The following is a 24,017-nucleotide window of genomic DNA, read 5'->3' on the forward strand; positions in this document are numbered from 1 at the left end:
TTGGACGACTTCACTTACTAGGATTTCATTCGGTGAATTTCATTTGTTTATTGTATATATCGTACTCTCCCAAGAGCTTAGTACAGTGCTTTGCACACAGTAAGCACTCAGTAAATACGATTGAATCAATGAAGTGCTAGTTGAATATGTTGGTCAATGAGCGCTTAACTTTTCTTTTAATATGTGGAAGTGCGCACAGTAAGCACTCAATAAATATGATTGAATCAATGAAGTGCTCGTTGAATATGTTGGTCAATGAGCGCTTAACATTTCTTTTAATATGTGAAAGTTAATAGTGAACCAGGCACACTGAAGAACAGGAGAATTTCTTGGCCTTTGGACGACATCACCTACTAGGATTTCATTCGGTGAATTTTATTTGTTTATTGTTTTATCATACTCTCCCAAGAGCTTAGTCCAGTGCTTTGCACACAGTAAGCACTCAATAAATGCGATTGAATCAATGAAGTGCTCGTTGACTATGTTGGTCAATGAATGCTTAGCATTTCTTTTAATATGTGAAAGTTAATAGTGAACCAGACACACTGAAGAACAGGAGAATTTCTTGGCCTTTGGACGACTTCACTTACTAGGATTTCATTCGGTGAATTTCATTTGTTTATTGTTATATCGTACTCTCCCAAGAGCTTAGTACGGTGCTTTGCACACAGTAAGCACTCAATAAATACGATTGAATAAATGAAGTGCTCGTTGAATATGTTGGTCAATGAGCACTTAACATTTCTTTTAATATGTGGAAGTGCGCACAGTAAGCACTCAATAAATACGATTGAATCAATGAAGTGCTCGTTGAATATGTTGGTCAATGAGCGCTTAACATTTCTTTTAATATGTGAAAGTTAATAGTGAACCAGGCACACTGAAGAACAGGAGAATTTCTTGGCCTTTGGACGACATCACCTACTAGGATTTCATTCGGTGAATTTTATTTGTTTATTGTTTTATCATACTCTCCCAAGAGCTTAGTCCAGTGCTTTGCACACAGTAAGCACTCAATAAATACGATTGAATCAATGAAGTGCTCGTTGACTATGTTGGTCAATGAATGCTTAGCATTTCTTTTAATATGTGAAAGTTAATAGTGAACCAGACACACTGAAGAACAGGAGAATTTCTTGGCCTTTGGACGACTTCACTTACTAGGATTTCATTCGGTGAATTTCATTTGTTTATTGTTATATCGTACTCTCCCAAGAGCTTAGTACGGTGCTTTGCACACAGTAAGCACTCAATAAATACGATTGAATCAATGAAGTGCTCGTTGAATACGTTGGTCAATGAGCGCTTAACATTTCTTTTAATATGCGGAAGTGCGCACAGTAAGCACTCAATAAATATGATTGAATCAATGAAGTGCTCGTTGACTATGTTGGTCAATGAATGCTTAGCATTTCTTTTAATATGTGAAAGTTAATAGTGAACCAGACACACTGAAGAACAGGAGAATTTCTTGGCCTTTGGACGACTTCACTTACTAGGATTTCATTCGGTGAATTTCATTTGTTTATTGTTACATCGTACCCTCCCAAGAGCTTAGTACAGTGCATTGTACACAGTAAGCACTCAATAAATATGATTGAATCAATGAAGTGCTCCTTGAATATGTTGGTCAATGAGTGCTTAACTTTTTTTTAATACGTGGAAGTGCGCACAGTAAGCACTCAGTAAATACGATTGAATCAATGAAGTGCTCTTTGAATATGTTGGTCAATGAATGCTTAGCATTTCTTTTAATATGTGAAAGTTAATAGTGAACCAGACACACTGAAGAACAGGAGAATTTCTTGGCCTTTGGACGACTTCACTTATGAGGATTTCATTCGGTTTTTTGTTTCTTGCTGGTACTCGTTAAGCGCTAACTATGTACCAGGAGCTGTACTAAGCGCTAGGGTAGATACAAGCTAATCAGGTCGGACACAGTCCCTGTCCCACGTGGGACTCCCAGTCTTCGTCCCCATTTTCCAGATGAGGTAACCGAGGCCCGGAGAAGTGAAGTGACTTGTCCAAGGTCACATAGCAAACTTGTGGTAGGGCCAGGATTAGAACCCACGTCCTTACGACTCCCAAGCTCCATCCGCTAGACCGTACTGTTTCAGTAAAGAAGACTATTTATTAAATTAAGATGAGTTTCACTGTAAGCGATTGTCAAATTCTTCCAGCGCTTAGAACGGTGCTTTGCACATAGTAAGCGCTTAGCAAATACCACCATTATTATAAGCGCTCAATAAATACGATTGAATGAATGAATGAATTCTAATCATTAAGTTGCAAAGCTGACAGTAAAAGAGAAGAAATCTGCTTCCTAAGGGTTGGTTCTTTTTTCTCTTTTTTTAATTAGGTTTAGAAATCTCATCTCTCCCTGTCCAAAAGTGGTAGAGAGCAGTGGTCCTATTACTAATTAGGTCTGCTCCTGATTAATTCAAACGTGGCATTAAAGCTTTTGGAGAGTTCCGTGTTGTTTTTACTTGTTCTCTTGAGGTCAGGTTGGTGACTTAGAGTTAAGAATACTAATTAGGTCTGCTCCTGATTAAATCAAAAACGTGGCTTTAAAGCTTTTGGAGAGTTCTGTGTTGTTTCTACTTGTTCTCTTGAGGTCAGGCTGGTGACCTAGAGTTAAGAATACTAATTAGATCTGCTCCTGATTAAATCAAAAACGTGGCTTTAAAGCTTTTGGAGAGTTCTGTGTTTTTACCTGTTCCCTTGAGGTCAGGTTGGTGACCTAGAGTTAAGAATACTAATTAGGTCTGCTCCTGATTAAATCAGAAACGTGGCTTTAAAGCTTTTGGAGAGTTCTGTGTTGTTTTTACTTGTTCTCTGTTTGAGGTCAGGCTGGTGACCTGGAGTTAAGAATACCAATTAGGACTGCTCCTGGTTAATTCAAACGTGCCTTTAAAGCTTTTGGGGAGTTCTGTGTTGTTTTTACTTGTTCTCTGTTTAAGGTCAGGCTGGTGACCTAGAGTTAAGAATACTTAGAACAGTGCTTTGCACATAGTAAGCACTTAATAAATGCCATTATTATTATTATTATTATTATTATTATTATTATTATTATTATTATTAATACTACCAGGAAGAACTAAAATCCGTTGAATTTGCTTTCCTTGGGAACAGAGTTCAGGGGGTGTTGCCGGGACTGAACCAATCAGTACATTTCAGAGGGAGTGAGTTTTCAGAACGAAACTGTTACTGCGTTAGCCTTTTTTGAGATGTTATTGCATTAACCTTTTTTGAGATGCATCGGCAATGTCCTAACAGTCGCTAAACAGTTTTGGAATTGCTGTATTTCAACCGCCTAGATGAGATTTCCGGGCAATACGTAGAATATTTTCGGGTACCGGCTTTTAATAATAATAATAATAATAATAATGGTATTTGTTAAGCGCTCACTATATGCAAAGCACTGTTCTAAGCGCTGGGGGGGATATAACATGATCAGGTTGTCCCACGTGGGGCTCACAGTCTTAATCCCCATTTTACAGATGAGGTAACTGAGGCTCAGAGAAGTGAAGTGACTCGCCCAAGGTCACACAGCAGACATGTGGCGGAGCCGGGATTCAAACCCATGACCTCTGACTCCAAAGCCCGTGCTCTTTCCACTGAGCCACGCCGCTTCTCACAACCTTTTAGGCAGGTAGAAACCACACCCTTAGAATAATAATAATAATAATAATGATAGTAATTATGGTGTTCGTTAAGCGTCACTGTTCTAAATGAGGGGGTGGATACAGGCAAATCGGGTTGGACACAGCCTCTGTCCCACGTGGGGCTCACAAGTCTCAGTCCCCATTTTACAGATGAGGGAACTGAGGCACGGAGAAGTGAAGTGACTTGCCCAAGGCCACACAGCAGACAAGTGGCGGGGCCGGGATTAGAACCCATGACCTTCCGACTCTGTCTCACACTTTATCCACCATACCATGTTGCTGAGTCCTTCCCAAGCACTTAGTATAGTGCTCTGCACACAGTAAGCACTCAATAAATATGATTGAATAAATTGATAAATAAATAATGCGATTGAACGAATAAATGAGAAGCAGCGTGGCACAGTGGAAAGAGCAGTGGGCTTTGGAGTCGGAAATCACGGGTTCAAATCCTGGCTCCGCCAATTGTCAACTGTGTGACTTTGGGCAAGTCACTTCACTTCTCTGTGCCTCAGTTGCCTCATCTGTAAAATGGGGATGAAGGCTGGGAGCCCCCCGTGGGACAACCTGATCACCTTGTAACCTCCCTAGCGCTTAGAACAGTGCTTTGCCCATAGTAAGCGCTTAATAAATGCCATCATCATTATCATTATTATTAATGAATGAATGAATTGATGGTATTGATTCAATCATATTTATTGAGTGCTTACTGTGTGCACTTCCACATATTAAAAGAAATGTTAAGCGCTCATTGACCAACATATTCAACGAGCACTTCATTGATCCAATCGTATTTATTGAGTGCTTACTGTGTGCAAAGAACTGTGCTAAGCTCTTGGGAGAGTACGATAGAACAATAAACAAATGAAATTCACCGAATGAAATCCTAGTAGGTGAAGTCGTCCAAGGGCCAAGAAATTCTCCTGTTCTTTGGTGTGTCTGGTTCGCTATTAACTTTCACATATTAAAAGAAATGCTAAGCGCTCATTGACCAACATATTCAACGAGCACTTCATTGATTCAATCGTATTTACTGAGTGCTTACTGTGTGCAAAGCACTGTACTAAGCTCTTGGGAGAGTACGATAGAACAATACACAAATGAAATTCGCCTAATGAAATCCTAGTAGGTGAAGTCGTCCAAAGGCCAAGAAATTCTCCTGTTCTTCAGTGTGTCTGGTTCCCTATTAACCTTCACATATCAAAAGAAATGTTAAGCGCTCATTGACCAACACATTCAACGAGCACTTCATTGATTCAATCATATTTATTGAGTGCTTACTGTGCGCACTTCCACATATTAAAAGAAATGTTAAGCGCTCAACATCCTTGGAACTGTAGCCGGGCTGGAAAAATCTGAAACGTGGGAAGAGGAATGAGAGTGTCAGAATGTGACTCCAGACTGTAGGCTTGTTGTGGGCAGGGAGCGGGCCTACTAACTACTCTCCCAAGTGCTTAGTAAAGTGCTCTGCACCCAGTAAGCGCTCAATAAATACCATTGATGATGATGATGACATCTCTACTTGGCTGTTCTCCCATCGCCTCAAGTTTCACCTGTCCAAAACTGAACTCTTTATCTTCCCACCCAAACCCTGTCCTCTCCCTGACTTTCCCATCACTGTAATAATAATAATAATAATAATAATAATAATGGCACTTATTAAGCGCTTACTATGTGCCAAGCACTGTTCTAAACGCTGGGGGAGATACAAGGTAATAATAATAATAATAATAATAATAATGGTATTTGTTAAGCGCTTACTATATGCAAAGCACTGTTCTAAGCGCTGGTGGGGGATACAAGGTGATCAGGTTGTCCCACGTGGGGCTCACAATCTTAATCCCCATTTTCCAGATGAGGGAACTGAGGCCCAGAGAAGTGAAATGACTTGCCCAAAGTCACACACCTGACAAATGGCGAAGCCGGGATTTGAACCCATGACCTCTGACTCCAAAGCCCGGGCTCTTTCCACTGAGCCACGCTGCTTCTCAACACCACCATTCTTCCTGTCACATGATAATAATAATAACGACGGCATTTATTAAGCGCTTACTATGCGCAAAGCACCGTTCTAAGCGCTAGGGTGGTTACACGGTGATCAGGTTGTCCCACGGGGGGCTCACAGTCTTCATCCCCATTTTACAGATGAGGGAACTGTGGCCCAGAGAAGTGAAGTCACTTGCCCCAAGTCACACAGCCGACAGTCGGCAGAGCCGGGATTTGAACCCATGACCTCTGAGTCCAAAGCCCGGGCTCTTTCCACTGATTTGGATTTCTCTGGATTTCAGTCAAGCCGTCTTGGTAGACAGAACCGTGTACGTCTCTGGACAATTAGGCATGGACCCATCCAGCGGACAGCTTGTATCCGGAGGGGTGGTGGAAGAAACTAAGCAGGTAAGTCCCTTTCCCAACCCCACTGGAATTTTCCCCCTTCAGATGCCTTGTATTCCCAGATAGGATTCCGAAATCCGTTCCCTAGAGGTCGAGACCCGTGTGAACCGGGATTGTCTCCTCTGCCCTCGACTAGATGGACGACAAACAACTAAGTATCGGCGACAGGTGCATAGCTATTGTAACTGGCACCCATCAATCAATCAGTCGTGTTTATTGAGCACTTAGTGTGTGCAGAGCGCTGTACTGAGCACCTGGGGGGGGATAACAGAGTTGGGAGACGTGTTCCCTGCCCACAAGGAGTTTATAGTCTAGAGACGGACATTAATATAGATAAATAAATTACAGCTATGTACATAAGTGCTGTGGGGCTGGGGGTGGTGGGGGGAAATTCATTCATTCATTCAATTGTATTTATTGAGCGCTTACTGTGTGCAGAGCACTGTACTGAGCGCCTGCGGGGGGGGGATAACAGAGTTGGGAGACATGTTCCCTGCCCACAATGAGTTTATAGTCTAGAGACGGACATTAATATAAATAAATAAATTACAGCTATGTACATAAGTGCTGTGGGGCTGGGGGGGGGGGGAACTCATTCTTTCAATCGTATTTATTGAGCGCTTACTGTGTGCAGAGTGCTGTACTGAGTGCTTGGGGGGGCGGTATATAACAGAGTTGGGAGACGTGTTCCCTGCCCACAATGAGTTTATAGTCTAGAGACGGACGGACATTCATTCATTCATTCATTCAGTTGTATTTATTGAGCGCTTACTGTGTGCATAGCACTGTACTAAGCGCTTGGGAAATCCAAGTTGGCAACATATAGAGACGGGCCCTACCGAACAGCGGGCTCACAGTCTTGTCTGAGGTCCCTTTATTATTACAAATAAATAAATTACAGCTATGTACATAAGGGCTGTGGGGCTGGGGGTGGTGGGGGAAATTCATTCATTCATTTAATCGTATTTATTGAGCACTTAGTGTGTGCAGAGCACTGTACTGAGCGCCTGGGGGGGGTATAACAGAGTTGGGAGACGTGTTCCCTGCCCACAAGGAGTTTATAGTCTAGAGACGGACATGAATATAAATAAATAAATTACAACTATGTACATAAGTGCTGTGGGGCTGGGGGTGGTGGGGGGAAATTCATTCATTCAATCATATTTATTGAGCGCTTACTGTGTGCAGAGCACTGTACTGAGCGCCTGGGGGGGGGGGGGGATAACAGAGTTGGGAGATGTGTTCCCTACCCACAAGGAGTTTATAGTCTAGAGACGGACATTAATATAAATAAATTACAGCTAAGTACATAAGGGCTGTGGGGCTGGGGGTGGTGGGGGGAAATTCATTCATTCATTCAATCGTATTTATTGAGCACTTAGTGTGTGCAGAGCGCTGTACTGAGCGCCTGGGGGGAGGGGGGATAACAGAGTTGGGAGACGTGTTCCCTGCCCACAATGAGTTTATAGTCTAGAGACGGACATTAATATAAATAAATGAATTACAGCTATGTACATAAGTGCTGTGGGGCTGGGGGGGCGGTGGGAATTCATTCTTTCAATCATATTTATTGAGCGCTTACTGTGTGCAGAGTGCTGTACTGAGCACCTGGGGGGGGTATAACAGAGTTGGGAGACGTGTTCCCTGCCCACAATGAGTTTATAGTCGAGAGACGGACATTAATATAAGTAAATAAATTACGGCTATGTACATAAGTGCTGTGGGGCTGGGGGGGGGGGGGGAATTCATTCTTTCAGTCGTATTTATTGAGCGCTTACTGTGTGCAGAGCGCTGTACTGAGCACCTGGGGGGGGGTATAACAGAGTTGGGAGATGTGTTCCCTGCCCCCAATGAGTTTATAGTGTAGAGACGGACATTAATATAAATAAATAAATTACAGCTATGTACATAAGTGCTGTGGGTCTGGGGGTGGTGGGGGGAAATTCATTCATTCATTCAATTGTATTTATTGAGCGCTTACTGTGTGCAGAGCGCTGTACTGAGCGCCTGGGGGGGTATAACAGAGTTGGGAGACGTGTTCCCTGCCCACAAGGAGTTTATAGTCTAGGGACGGACATTCATTCATTCATTCAATCGTATTTATTGAGCGCTTACTGTGTGCAGAGCACTGGACTAAGCGCTTGGGAAGTCCGAGTTGGCCACATCTAGAGACGGGCCCTACCGAACAGTGGGCTCACAGTCAATCAATCAATGTCGTATTTATTGAGCGCTTACTGTGTGCAGAGCACTGTACTAAGCGCTTGGGAAGTACAAGTTGGCAACATATAGAGACAATCCCTACCTAACAGTGGGCTCACAGTCTAACAGGGGGAGACAGAGAATAAAACCAAACATACTAACAAAATAAAATAAATAGAATAGATATATACAAGTAAAATAAATAAATAACTAAATAGAGTAATAAATGTGTACAAGCATATATACATATATACAGGTGCTGTAGTCTTGTCTGAGGCCCCTTTATTATTATAAATAAATAAATTACAGCTATGTACATAAGTGCTGTGGGGCTGGGGGTGGTGGGGGGAAATTCATTCATTCATTCAATCGTATTTATTGAGCGCGTACTGTGTGCAGAGCGCTGTACTGAGCGCCTGGGGGGGGGGGGTAACAGAGTTGGGAGACGTGTTCCCTGCCCACAATAAGTTTATAGTCTAGAGACGGACATTCATTCATTCATTCATTCAATCGTGTTTATTGAGCGCTTACTGTGTGCAGAGCACTGGACTAAGCGCTTGGGAAGTCCGAGTTGGCCACATCTAGAGACGGGCCCTACCGAACAGTGGGCTCACAATCAATCAATCAGTTGTATTTATTGAGCGCTTACTGTGTGCAGAGCACTGTACTAAGCTTGAGAAGTACAACTTGGCAACATATAGAAACAGGCCCTACCGAACAGTGGGCTCACAGTCAATCAATCAATCAGTCGTATTTACTGAGCGCTTACTGTGTGCAGAGCACTGTACTAAGCAGTTGAGAAGTACAAGTTGGCAACATATAGAGACAGTCCCTACCCAACATTGGGCTCACAGTCTAAAAGGGGGAGACAGAGATTAAAACCCAACATACTAACAAAATAAAATCAGTAGAATAGATATGTACAAGTAAAATAAATAGAGTAATAAATATGTACAAACATATATACATATATACAGGTGCTGTAGTCTTGTCTCAGGTCCCTTTATTATTATAAATAAATAAATTACAGCTATGTACATAAGTGCTGTGGGGCTGGGGGTGGTGGGGGGAAATTCATTCATTCAATCATATTTATTGAGCGCTTACTGTGTGCAGAGCGTGGACTAAGCGCTTGGGAAGGACAATTTGGCAACATCTAGAGACGGTCCCTACCCAACAGCAGGCTCACAGGCTAGAAGGGGGAGACAGACAACAAAACATATTAACAAAAGAACATGAATAGTAAATATGTAGAAGTAAAATAAATAGAGTAATAAATCTGTCCAAACATATAGACAGGTGCTGTGGGGAGGGGAAGGAGGTAGGGTGGGGAGGGGGAAGGAGGGGGCTCAGTCTGGGAAATGAATAAAGAGAGCAAGTCAGGGTGACACAGAAGGGAGTGGGGGAAAAGGAAACGAGGGCTTAGTCAGGGAAGGCCTCTCGGAGGAGGTGTGCCTTCAGTAAGGCTTTGAAGGGGAGGAAGAGTGATCGTTTGTTGGATATGAAGCAGCGTGGCTCAGTGGAAAGAGCCTGGGCTTTGGAGTCACTAGTCACGGGTTCAAATCCCGGCTCCGCCACTTGTCAGCCATGTGACCTCAGGCAGGTCGCTTCACTTCCCTGTGCCTCAGTGACCTCATCTGTAAAATGGGGATTAAGACTGGGAGCCCCCCCCGTGGGACAACCTGATCACCTTGTAACTTCCCCAGTGCTTAGAACAGTGCTTTGCACAGAGTAAGCGCTTAATAAATGCCATCATTATTATTATAATTCCCTGTGCCTCAGTTCCCTCCTCTGTAAAATGGGGATGAAGTCTGTGAGCCCCCTGTGAGACAACCTGATCACCTTGTAACCTCCCCAGTGCTTAGAACAGTGCTTTGCACAGAGTAAGCGCTTAATAAATGCCATCATTATTATTATAATTCCCTGTGCCTCAGTTCCCTCCTCTGTAAAATGGGGATGAAGTCTGTGAGCCCCCTGTGAGACAACCTGATCACCTTGTAACCTCCCCAGTGCTTAGAAGAGGGCTTTGCACATAGTAAGTGCTTAATAAATGCCATCATTATTATTATTATTCCCTGTGCTTCAGTTCCCTCATCTGTAAAATGGGGATGAAGACTGTGAGCCCCCCGTGGGACAACCTCATCACCTTGTAACCTCCCCAGCGCTTAGAACAGTGCTTTGCACATAGTAAGCGCTTAATAAATGCGATCATTATTATTATTATTATTCCCTGTGCCTCTGTTCCCTCCTCTGTAAAATGGGGATGAAGACTGTGAGCCCCCCGTGAGACAATCTGATCAGCTTGTAACCTCCCCAGCGCTTAGAACAGTGCTTTGCACGTGGTAAGCGCTTAATAAATGCCATCATTAGTATTATTATTATTATTCCCTGTGCCTCTGTTCCCTCCTCTGTAAAATGGGGGTGAAGACTGTGAGCCCCCCATGAGACAACCTGATCAGCCTGTAACCTCCCCAGCACTTAGTACGGTGCTTTACACAAAGTAAGCGCTTAATAAATGCCATCATCATTATTATTATGAGGAGGAGGGAGGGTGTTTCAAGCCGGAGGAAGGACGTGGGCAAGCAGTTGGTTGCAAGGTAGATGAAATCAAGGCACACTACACAGGCTGGACTGTAGTAGGAAAGCAGCGAGGTGAGATAGGAAGGGGCAAGGTGACTCAGTGTTTTAAAACCTATGACAAATAAATGGGAAAATGTAGTTTACTTCCAACAAGCAGAGAAATTGGGGAAGTTAGATCAGAGGGGGGGTTGAATGATGATAATAACATGATAATGGCATTTATTAAGCACTTACTATGTGCAGAGCACTGTTCATTCAATCCTATTTATTGAGCGCTTACTGTGTGCAGAGCACTGGACTAAGTGCTTGGGAAGGACAAGTTGGCAACATATTCATTCATTCATTCAGTCGTATTTATTGAGCACTTACTGTGTGCAGAGCACTGGACTAAGTGCTTGGGATGGACAAGTTGGCAACATATTCATTCATTCATTCAATCGTATTTATTGAGCACTTACTGTGTGCAGAGCACTGGACTAAGCGCTTGGGAAGGACAAGTTGGCAACATAATCATTCATTCAGTCGTATTTATTGAGCGCTTACTGTGTGCAGAACACTGGACTAAGCACTTGGGAAGGACAAGTTGGCAACATATTCATTCATTCATTCATTCTATTGTATTTATTGAGCACTTACTGTGTGCAGAGCACTGGACTAAGCGCTTGGGAAGGACAAGTTCGCAACATATTCATTCATTCATTCATTCAATCGTATTTATTGAGCACTTACTGTGTGCAGAGCACTGGACTAAGCTCTTGGGAAGGACAAGTTGGCAACATATTCATTCATTCACTCAATCGTATTTATTGAGCGCTTACTGTGTGCAGAGCACTGGACTAAGCACTTGGGAAGGACAAGTTGGCAACATATTCATTCATTCAATCGTATTTATGGAGCGCTTACTGTGTGCAGAGCACTGGACTAAGCGCTTGGAAAGGACAAGTTGGCAACATATTCATTCATTCATTCATTCTATTGTATTTATTGAGCACTTACTGCGTGCAGAGCACTGGACTAAGCGCTTGGGAAGGACAAGTTGGCAACATATTCATTCATTCAATCAACTGTATTTATTGAGCACTTACCTCATCTGTAAAATGGGGATTAAGACTGTGAACCCCCCCGTGGGACAACTTGATCACCTTGTATCCCCCCCCACAGCGCTTAAAACAGTGCCCTGCACATAGGAAGCGCTTAATAAATGCCATCGTCATCATCATCACTTGTCAGCTGTGTGACTATAGGGGCAAGTCACTTCACTTCTCTGTGCCTCGGTTCCCTCATCTGTAAAATGGGGATTCAGGCTGTGAGCCCCACGTGGGACGATCCGATAACCTTGTATTTCATTCACTCATTCATTCAGTCGTATTTATTGAGCGCTCACTGTGTGCGGAGCACTGGACTAAGCGCTTGGGAAGGACAAGTCGGCAACATATGGAGACGGTCCCTACCCGACAGCGGGCTCGCAGTCTGGAAGGGGGAGACGGATGACAAAACAAAACATATCAACCAAATAAAATAAATAGAATAAATATGTACAAGTTAAATAAACAAATAAATAAATAGAGTAATAAATCTGCACAAACATATACACAGGTGCTGTGGGGAGGGGAAGGAGGGGGCTCAGTCCGGGAAGGCCTCCTGGAGGAGGTGAGCTCTCAGTAGGGCTTTGAAGGGAGGAAGAGAGCTAGCTGGGTGGATGTGCGGAGGGATGTGTGCTGTTCTAACCGCTTAGAACAGTGCTTTGCACATAGTAAGCGCTTAACAAATACCATTATTATTATTATTATTATTATAATTACAAGGTGATCAGGTTGTCCCTCAGGGGGCTCACAGTCCTCATCCCCATTTTCCATATAAGGTCACTGAGGCCCAGAGAATAATAACAATAAGAATAATGGCATGTATTAAGCGCTTACTATGTGCAAAGCACTGTTCTAAGCGCTGGGGAGGTTACAAGGTGATCAGGTTGTCCCACGGGGGGCTCACAGTCCTCATCCCCATTTTGCGGATGAGGGAACTGAGGCCCAGAGAAGTGAAGTGATTTGCCCGAGGTCACTCAGCAGACAATAATAATAATAATAATGATGGCATTCATTAAGCGCCTACTACGTGCAAAGCACTGTTCTAAGCGCTGGGGAGGTTACAGGGTGATCAGGTTGTCCCACGGGGGGCTCACAGTCTTCATCCCCATTTTCCGTATAAGGTCACTGAGGCCCAGGGAATAATAATAATAATAATAATGGCATTTATTAAGCGCTTACTATGTGCAAAGCACTGTTCTAAGCGCTGGGGAGGTTACAAGGTGATCAGGTTGTCCCACGGGGGGCTCACAGTCTCAATCCCCATTTTACAGATGAGGTCACTGAGGCCCAGGGAATAATAATAATAATAAAATAATAATAATAATGGCATTTACTAAGCGCCTACTATGTGCAAAGTACTGTTCTAAGCGCTGGGGAGGTTACAAGGTGATCAGGTTGTCCCACGGGGGGCTCACAGTCTCCATCCCCATTTTCCATATAAGGTCACTGAGGCCCAGGGAATAATAATAATAATAATAATAATAATGGCATTTACTAAGCGCCTACTATGTGCAAAGCACTGTTCTAAGCGCTGGGGAGGTTACAAGGTGATCAGGTTGTCCCACGGGGGGGCTCACAGTCTTCATCCCCATTTTCCATATAAGGTCACTGAGGCCCAGAGAATAATAATAATAATAATCATAATGGCATTTATTAAGCACCTACTATATGCAAAGCACTGTTCTAAGCGCTGGGGAGGTTACAGGGTGATCAGGTTGTCCCACGGGGGGCTCACAGTCTTCATCCCCACTGTACAGATGAGGTCACTGAGGCACAGAGAAGTTGAGTGACTTGTCCAAAGTCACACAGCTGACAGTTGGCGGAGCCGGGATTTGAACCCGTGACCTCCGACTCCAAGGCCCGGGCTCTTTCCACTGAGCCACGCTGCTTCTCTATTAATTCACTCCTATCAATGTCCGTCTCCACCTTTAGTCTGGAAGCTCATCTTGGGCAGGGAACGTGTCTGCCAATTCTGTTGCATGGTAGGCTCCGATACAGTGCTCCGCACAGAGGGAGTGCTCAATAAATACCACTGATTGACTGAGCGATTCCGTTTATATTGATGCTACTGACGCCTGTCGACTTGTTTTGTTGTCTGTCTCTCCCCCTTCTATCAATCAATCAATCAATCAATCAATCTATCATATTTATTGAGCGCTTACTGTGTGCAGAGCACTGTACTAAGCGCTTAGGAAGGACAAGTTGGCAACATACAGAGACGGTCCCTACCCGACAGTGGGCTCACTTCTAGCCCGTGAGCCCGTTGTTGGGTCTGGACCGTCTCTATCTGGTGTCAAATTGGACTTTCCCCAGCGTTTAGTCCAGTGCTCTGCACCTAGTAATCAATCAATCAATCAATCGTATTTATTGAGCGCTTACTATGTGCAGAGCACTGGACTAAGCGCTTGGGAAGTACAAATTGGCATCACATAGAGACAGTCCCTACCCAACAGTGGGCTCACAGTCTAAAAGGGGGAGACAGAGAACAGAACCAAACATACCAACAAAATAAAATAAGTAGGATAGAAATGTACAAGTAAAATAAATAAATAAATAAATAAATAGTAAGCGCTCAATAAATAGGATTGAATGGATGGTTGGATGGATGGATGGATGAACTGCTGTAGAAGCCGGGAAAGGCGGGGCTGGGGAAGCTGAGGTGGGGGGGGGGGGGGCAGGGGAGCTGAGGTAGGAGGGGGTGGGGAAACTGAGGCAGGAGGGGGCGGGGGAGCTGACCATCTCTATGTTGCCGATTTGTCCTTCCCAAGCGCTTAGTCCAGTGCTCTGCACACAGTAAGCGCTCAATAAATACGATTGAAGCCGAGGCGGGAGGGGGCGGAGGGAAACTGAGGCGGGAGGAGACGGGGGAACAGAGGAGCGAGGGGGCTGGGAAACTGAGGCAGGAGGGGGTGGGGAAGGGGAAACTGAGGTGGGAGGAACCGGGGGAGCTGACCGTCTCTGTTGCCGATTTGTTTTTCCCAAGCGCTTAGTCCAGTGCTCTGCACACAGTCAGTGCTCCGTAAACACGATGGAATGAATGAATTCAGCTGAGGCGGGAGGGAAACTGAGGCAGGAGGGGGTGGGGGAGCTGACTATCTCTCTATGTTGCCGACTCGTCCTTCCCACCTGTATATATGTTTGTACGTATTTATTACTCTATTAATTTTACCCGTACGTATTTATTCTATTTATTTTATTGGCGGAAGCAGCGTGGCTCAGTGGCAAGAGCCCGGGCTTTGGAGTCAGAGGTCATGGGTTCGAATCCCGGCCCCGCCACATGTCTGCTGTGTGACCTGGGACAAGTCACTTCACTTCTCAGAGCCTCAGTTCCCTCTTCTGTCAAATGGGGATGAAGACTGTGAGCCCCCCGTGGGACAACCTGATCACCTTGTATCCCCCCCCGCAGCGCTTAGAACAGTGCTTTTGCACACAGTAAGCGCTTAACAAATGCCATTATTATTATTATTAATTTGTTAATATGTTTTGTTCTGTCGTCCGTCTCCCCCTTCTAGACCGTGAGCCCGCCGTCGGGTAGGGACCGTCTCTCGATGTTGCCAACTTGGACTTCCCAAGCGCTCAGTCCAGTGCTCCGCACACAGTAAGCGCTCAATAAATACGATTGAGTGAACGAACGACTGATCAACGTCTTGCCTTCTTCTTTTGTGCCGCAGGCTCTTAGCAATATGGGAGAAATTTTGAAGGCTGCCAACTGTGACTTCGGCGACGGTGAGTTAATTAATCGATGCTTCTTCCGTACGCCTGTTTGGACGTTGTCGCTTTGGAGAAAGCTAACAGTCCTGGGGACATCGAAACTGGGAGACATATTTAAAATCAAGTTCGGACACTTAGTTCAGTGCTCCGCTCACTGTCGGCACTCAATAAATATCGATTGGTGTACATATCTAAAGTGTGAATTTACAAGGATGTAATATCCTAGACTCCCCCTCATCCTCCTCTCCATCCCCCCCATCTTACCTCCTTCCCTTCCCCACAGCACCTGTATATATGTATATATGTTTGTACATATTTATTACTCTATTTATTTATTTTATTTGTACATATCTATTCTATTTATTTTATTTTGTTAGCATGTTGGTTTTGTTCTCTGTCTCCCCCTTTTAGACTGTGAGCCCACTGCTGGGTAGGGACTGTCTCTATATGTTGCCAATTTGTACCTCCCAAGCGCTTAGTACAGTGCTCTGCACATAGTAAGCGCTCAATAAATACGATTGATGATGATGATGTTGGGTAGGGGCCGTCTCTAGATGTTGCCAACTTGGACTTCCCAAGCGCTTAGTACAGTGCTCTGCACACAGTAAGCGCTCAATAAATACGATTGAATGAATGAATGAATATTTTTGTAACCTCCCCAGCGCTTAGAACATATTATTTCCCGACGAAATGGGTACAAGTTGTGGTGTTTCCACTGAAAAACAGATTTCTTTTCCCTCAAAATTGGGCTGGGATACTGTGATATAATAATGGTGGTCTTTGGTAAGCGCTTACTATGTGCAGAGCACTGTTCTAAGCGCTTTTCACACTCTGGGGCTTTTTTCTTTACATCCTTTATTACAGATTTATTCAGAGATTCAATGCTTTGGGAGTATTTCCCAAGTATTCCAGAGGCTACAGCTGTGACAGTCAATCAGTGATATTTGACCACCAACTGTCAGCTGTGTGACTTTGGACTTAACTTCTCTGGGCCTCAGTTCTCTCATCTGTAAAATGGGGATGAGGACTGTGAGCCCCCCGTGGGACAACCTGATCACCTTGTAACCTCACCAGTGCTTAGAACAGTGCTTTCACATAGTAAGCGCTTAATAAATGCCATCATTATTATTATTATTATCCTTGTTCTTGCATTCTCCACAGAATTTCACTCCCGTTTCCAAAATGGTGGCATTTGTTAAGCGCTTACTATGTGCAAAGCACTGTTCTAAGCGCTGGGGAGGATACAAGGTGATCAGGTTGTCCCACGGGGGGCTCACGGTCTTCATCCCCATTTTGCAGCTGAGGCAACTGAGGCTCAGGGAAAGCGGATTGGATTAGACCACACATCCAAGCCCAGTAATCATTTTTTTTTTATGTCTTCCAGTGGTAAAGACGACAGTTTTACTGGCAGATATAAATGACTTCAATGCAGTAAATGAAATATATAAGCAGTGTAAGTCAACTTTTGGTTATACTTAGTCATTCTGAATTTTTTTGTTTTCTTATAAAGGGATAATAAATACAGTTTGGGAATGCATATGCCTTATCTGTCTCCCTCTTTCTTCTTTTTCCCTTCTTTACACCCCCAGAAAGAAACAATTCCTTTTTGCACGTCAGTTATTTCGATCGTCGTAGTAGCAGATCTTCGAAAGAGAGAAAATGGTCTTCTGACACTTTCTCCTTTTGGTTGTTTCCATCCTTCCCGACAAGTTGCGTCGTTTGCCGTCTTACCCGTTGTGCAATTTGTTGAATCACAGTTCTATAACTGACCTTCTCCCCTTTTAGACTGTGAGCCCACTGTTGGGTAGGGACTGTCTCTATATGTTGCCAATTTGTACTTCCCAAGCGCTTAGTACAGTGCTCTGCACATAGTAAGCGCTCAATAAATACGATTGATGATGATGATGATGATGACCTGTCCACTCGCTTCATGAGTTCGTAGACTACAGTCATGACCCCTTACAGCTTTTTTTCCACCCAGATTGAAGTGCTTACTATGTGCAGAGCACTGTTCTAAGCGCTGGGGAGGTTACAGGGTGATCGGGTTGTCCCACGGGGGGCTCACAGTCTTAATCCCCGTTTTACAGATGAGGGAACTGAGGCACAGAGAAGTAACTTGTCCCACGGTGAGGCTCACAGTCTTAATCCCCGTTTTACAGATGAGGGAACTGAGGCACAGAGAAGTAACTTGTCCCACGGTGGGGCTCACAGTCTTAATCCCCGTTTTACAGATGAGGGAACTGAGGCACAGAGAAGTAACTTGTCCCACGGTGGGGCTCACAGTCTTAATCCCCGTTTTACAGATGAGGGAACTGAGGCACAGAGAAGTGAAGTTGACTTGTCCAAGGTCACACAGCAGACAATTGGCAGAGCCGGGATTAAAACTCAGGTCCTCATGACTCCCAAACCTGTGCTTTATCCACTAGGCCATGCTGGTTATCAACGTCTATGATACAGGCAGTTGATTGAAACTGAACAACAAAAAAATGATGGCATTTGTTAAGCGCTTACTATGTGCAAAGCACTGTTCTAAGCGCTGGGGGGGATACAAGGTAATGAACGAATAAGTAAGCTTCATTTCAGATGTACAGAAAGCATTTTGCACGACAAATATTTATAGGCCTGAAAATGTGGTTATTTACATGATACCCAACAGAGAAGCGGCGTGGCTCAGTGGAAAGAGCCTGGGCTTGAGAGTCAGAGGTCATGGGTTCAAATCCAGGCTCTGCCACTTGTCAGCTGTGTGACTTTGGGCACTTCTCTGTGCCTCAGTTCCCTCATCTGTAAAAGGGGGATTAAGACTGTGAGCCCCACGTGGGACAATCTGATCACCTTGCATCCTCCCCAGTGCTTAGAACAGTGCTCTGCACATAGTAAGTGATTAATAATAATAATAATAATAATGTCGGTATTTCTTAAGCGCTTACTATGTGCAAAGCATTGTTCTAAGCGCTGGGGTAATCAGCGTTGTCCCACGGGGGGCTCACAGTCTTCATCCCCGTTTTACAGATGAGGGAACTGAGGCCCAGAGAAGTGAAGTGACTTGCCCAAAGTCACACAGCTGACAAGTGGCAGAGCTGGGATTTGAACCCAAGGCCTCTGACTCCAAAGCCCGGCCTCTTTCCACTTAGCCACGCTTATTATTATTATTGTCTAGTTTATTGAATATGATGTACAGTACTTTTCCGTGCTTCACATCCTCCCCATCCCTCCTCACAGCACTTGTATATATTTGTACAGATTTATCACTCTATTTGTACATATTTACTACTCTATTTCGTTAATGGTGTGCATATAGCTCTAATTCTATTTATTCTGACGGTTTTGACACCTGTCTACGTGTTTTGTTGCCTTTCTCCCCCTTCTAGACTGTGAGCCCGCTGTTGGGTAGGGACCGTCTCTAGATGTTGCCGGCTTGTACTTCCCAAGCGCTTAGTCCAGTGCTCTGCACACCGTAAGCGCTCAATAAATACGATTGAATGAATTTAACAGGGAACCTGTCTGTTGTACTCTCCCAAGGGCTTAGTACGATACTCTGCACGCAGAAAGCGCTCAATAAATACGCTTGAACGAATGAACAATACCATTATGACTCTGAACTGTGTTCTGTCGTGAAACTTTTAAAATCTAGATTTCAAGAGTAATTTCCCAGCAAGAGCCGCTTACCAGGTTGCTGCTTTGCCTAAAGTAAGTACCACTTGCCATCTGCAAAAAAAATCACTAAAAATGTTAACTTCTACCAGCTAATTTTTTGTTTATGACTTAATCTGGGGACACTTCTTACCTCCTGTTTTTAATGACTGTTTTGTTTTCCATTGAGAAGATGATTCCCTGGTTCTTTTGGACACTTCTTACAATGCTTCCTGTAGTATATTTTTATCCTGCTATTAATAGGGATGGTAATTACTAGGCTATTATTATGATATTATTATTATTATTATTATTATTATTATTATTAATTTCTGTGGGGGGTGAAAGGGGCATAGACCAGAGATTTTTTTTCTCCAGAGACCGCCTCTTCTGTATCTCTGGCTGGCTCTCGACAAACGAATGTGACAAATAAAATGGAATCAGTTTTCATTTTCCTACAATTCCCATAATTTCCTGCAATCTCTAAATTATCTCTTCTTTCTCACCATATCACCTTCAAGTCTCTAACCGTTTTCCATGCTGGGTTTTTTTTTCCCCCAACTCTTGGTCCATCCCCCCCATCTTTCACTATAAGAAATCATTTACCGTTTCCATTCCATTTTCCGTACAAAGATCTAGCTGCTAATCATCATCATCATCAATCGTATTTATTGAGCGCTTACTATGTGCAGAGCACTGTACTAAGCGCTTGGGAAGTACAAATTGGCAACATATAGAGACAGTCCCTACCCAACAGTGGGCTCACAGTCTAAAAGGTGGGCTCACAGTCTAATAATTGCTAATAATTGTGATATGTGAAGAAAAGAGCCCGGGCTTTGGAGTCAGTGGTCATGGGTTCAAATTCCGGCTCCGCCAACTGTCAGCTGTGTGACTTTGGGCAAGTTACTTAACTTCTCTGAGCCTCATGACTTAATCTGTAAAATGGGGATGAAGACTGTGAGCCCCCCGTGGGACCACCTGATCACCTGGTAGCCTCCCCAGTGCTTAGAACAGTGCTTCGCGCATAGTAAGCGCTTAATAAATGCCATCATCATTATTATTATATGTGCTAAGCACTCTTTGCCAAGTACTGTGCTAAGTGCTTAGGATAGATATGAGATAATCAGATCAGTCACTGTCCCTGGCCCTTACAGGATATCTTACGCTCGAACTGTCTCTATATGTTGCCAACTTGTACTTCCCAAGCGCTTAGTACAGTGCTCTGCACACAGTAAGCGCTCAATAAATACGATTGATTGATTGATTGATTAAATAAAAGAAGGAATTGAGGTCAAATGACTTGCCTAAGGTCACAAAACAGGGAAGTGGTAGAGATGGGGATAAAACCCAGGTCTCTCAACTTCCAAACCCACGCTCTTTCCACCAGACCACAGTGCCTAGTTAGTTCCTAATGTGTTCTGTTTGAAATTATACATAAAAAGGACATTTGCTTTCTAAGATCTGAATTAATTACAAAAATAAAATCACTGGAATGGGCAGTATTGTATTCCATTTGGGGTTGAAAGCTTGGAGCATTCATTTTTACACAATCATTCATGAACCGTTTCATCATTTCCCTACAGGGAGGCCGTGTTGAGATTGAAGCAGTAGCCGTCACAAAAGCTAGACTGTAAGCCGGGTCTTCATCTGTGTTGCGGTTATATTCGGTGCAGGACCATTGTAATTAAAAAAAATAAATACTCTAATTTGTGCAGTCCATTTGGGGGAGTTTCAACCTTGATAAAATGTTGGTTTCCTGACAAATAGGCTTCAAACGAACAGTGAGTGAAAATTTGGCGAAATCATTAACTGAAGGGTTTGCAATTTGCAGAAATTTGTTAAAATCATTAACTGAAGGGTTTGCAGTGTGCACAGACAGGTTGCTTTAAAGTCAAAACTGGGTATTTGCAGTACTTGTCACCCTTTACTGTGCCAAATGAACAGAGGCAAAGAAGCAAGGAATATGGGAAGAATGCATTTTCCCAGGAATTCTGTATTCCTGGCGTGCTCTCAGATGGAAAGAATAACACATAAGGAGTTACCTCCACTTAATTTAGTGACTTGCACAGTACCTGATTGGGAATCAATAAGCCGTATATCAGTTTTGATAAGTATAGCATGAAATTCATATCATGTTAATCAGTTTCAACTATTCAGAAGTTTTCTAAATTACCTGAAAAGCTATTGGCTTCCCTTTGGTGGTTTTTTCCCTTTGGTAGAATAACCTATAGAATTGCATTTTGAAATATAATGTTTTCAATTAAAAAAAAAACTAACAAAAACCTGTGGGTTTTAAAAATGCTTTTCTAATGGAAATAAAAACAAGCACATTCAAACTTGCGTTGGTGTGATGCTCATTTACAAATGAGTGAATCGTTCATATTATGACAAATCTTTCATATTAATATGACAAATAGACTTTAGCGACACTGTTGATTATCAAAAGCATTTATATCTTTCATATTAATATGACAAATAGACTTTAGCGACACTGTTGATTATCAAAAGCATTTATATCTTTCATATGAATATGACAAATAGACTTTAGCGACACTGATTATCAAAAGCATTTGAATCTTTCATATTAATGTGACAAATAGACTTTAGCGACACTGTTGATTATCAAAAGCATTTGACTCTTTCATATTAATATGACAAATAGACTTTAGCAATACTGTTGATTATCAAAAGCATTTGAATCTTTCATATTAATATGACAAATAGACTTTAGCGACACTGGATTATCAAAAGCATTTGAATCTTTCATATTAATATGACAAATAGACATTAGCGACACTGATAATCAAAAGCATTTGAATCTTTCATATTCATATGACAAAGAATTTAGCGACTGTTGATTATCAAAAGCATTTGAATCTTTCATGTTAATATGACAAATAGACTTTCGTGACTGTTGATTATCAAAAGCATTTGAATCTTTCATATTAATATGACAAATAGACTTTAGCGACACTGTTGATTATCAAAAGCATTTGAATCTTTCATATTAATATGACAAATAGAATTTAGTGACTGTTATCAAAAGCATTTGAATCTTTCATGTTAATGTGACAAATAGACTTTAGCAATACTGTTGATTATCAAAACCATTTGAATCTTTCATATGAATATGACAAATAGACTTTAGCGACACTGTTGATTATCAAAAGCATTTGAATCTTTCATATTAATATGACAAATAGACTTTAGCGACACTGATTATCAAAAGCATTTGAATCTTTCATGTTAATATGACAAATAGACTTTAGCGACACTGTTGATTATCAAAAGCATTTGAATCTTTCACATTAATATGACAAATAGACTTTAGCAATACTGTTGATTATCAAGAGCATTTGAATCTTTCATATTAGTATGACAAATAGACTTTAGCGACACTGTTGATTATCAAAAGCATTTGAATCTTTCATATTAATATGACAAATAGACTTTAGCGATACTGTTGATTATCAAAAGCATTTGACTCTTTCATATTAATATGCAAATAGACTTTAGCGACACTGATTATCAAAAGCATTTGAATCTTTCATATTAATATGACAAATAGACTTTAGCGACACTGATTATCAAAAGCATTTGACTGAATCTTTCATATTAATATGACAAATAGACTTTAGCGACACTGTTGATTATCAAAAGCATTTGAATCTTTCATATTAATATGACAAATAGACTTTAGCGATACTGTTGATTATCAAAAGCATTTGAATCTTTCATATTAATATGCAAATAGACTTTAGCGGTACTTATCAAAAGCATTTGAATCTTTCATATTAATATGACAAATAGACTTTAGCGACACTGTTGATTATCAAAAGCATTTGACTGAATCTTTCATATTAATATGACAAATAGACTTTAATGACACTGTTGATTATCAAAAGCATTTGAATCTTTCATGTTAATATGACAAATAGACTTTAGCGACACTGTTGATTATCAAAAGCATTTGAATCTTTCATATTAATATGACAAATAGACTTTAGCGACACTGTTGATTATCAAAAGCATTTGAATCTTTCATATTAATATGACAGAGAGACTTTAGCAATACTGTTGATTATCAAAAACGTTTGAATCTTTCATATGAATATGACAAATAGACTTTAGCGACACTTGATTATCAAAAGCATTTGAATCTTTCATATTGATATGACAGATAGACTTTAGCGACACTGTTGATTATCAAAAGCATTTGACTGAATCTTTCATATTAATATGACAAATAGACTTTAATGACACTGTTGATTATCAAAAGCATTTGAATCTTTCATGTTAATATGACAAATAGACTTTAGCAACACTGTTGATTATCAAAAGCATTTGAATCTTTCATATTAATATGACAGATAGACTTTAGCGACACTGTTGATTATCAAAAGCATTTGAATCTTTCATATGAATATGACAAATAGACTTTAGCGACACTGTTGATTATCAAAAGCATTTGAATCTTTCATATTAATATGACAAATAGACTTTAGCGACACTGATTATCAAAAGCATTTGAGTCTTTCATATTAATATGACAAATAGACTTTAGCGACACTGTTGATTATCAAAAGCATTTGAATCTTTCACATTAATATGACAAATAGACTTTAGCAATACTGTTGATTATCAAAAGCATTTCAATCTTTCATATTAGTATGACAAATAGACTTTAGCGACACTGTTGATTATCAAAAGCATTTGAATCTTTCATATTAATATGCAAATAGACTTTAGCGACACTGAT

At 42.0% G+C, this 24,017-nt stretch overlaps 1 protein-coding gene across 2 annotated transcripts in view; it reads left to right on the plus strand.

Moving 5' to 3' along the window:
- The window catches only part of RIDA (reactive intermediate imine deaminase A homolog), a 29,257-nt gene extending 8,283 nt beyond the window's left edge, over positions 1 to 20,974 (plus strand). The window contains exons 2-6 of one of the 2 annotated variants that reach the window (XM_038745983.1): positions 5,951 to 6,056; positions 15,589 to 15,643; positions 17,013 to 17,081; positions 19,260 to 19,315; positions 20,842 to 20,964. In XM_038745983.1, the coding sequence (XP_038601911.1) occupies positions 5,951 to 6,056; positions 15,589 to 15,643; positions 17,013 to 17,081; positions 19,260 to 19,315; positions 20,842 to 20,892 (337 nt within the window). In that variant the 3' untranslated portion in view covers positions 20,893 to 20,964. Of the gene's footprint in view, positions 1 to 5,950; positions 6,057 to 15,588; positions 15,644 to 17,012; positions 17,082 to 19,259; positions 19,316 to 20,841 lie in introns of both variants that reach the window. The other variant, XM_038745984.1, reaches the window with a different exon arrangement.
- The last annotated feature ends 3,043 nt before the right edge of the window (positions 20,975 to 24,017 follow it).

Source organism: Tachyglossus aculeatus, chromosome 4, assembly GCF_015852505.1.
Source record: "Tachyglossus aculeatus isolate mTacAcu1 chromosome 4, mTacAcu1.pri, whole genome shotgun sequence".
NCBI classification, from domain to species: Eukaryota; Metazoa; Chordata; class Mammalia; order Monotremata; family Tachyglossidae; genus Tachyglossus; species Tachyglossus aculeatus.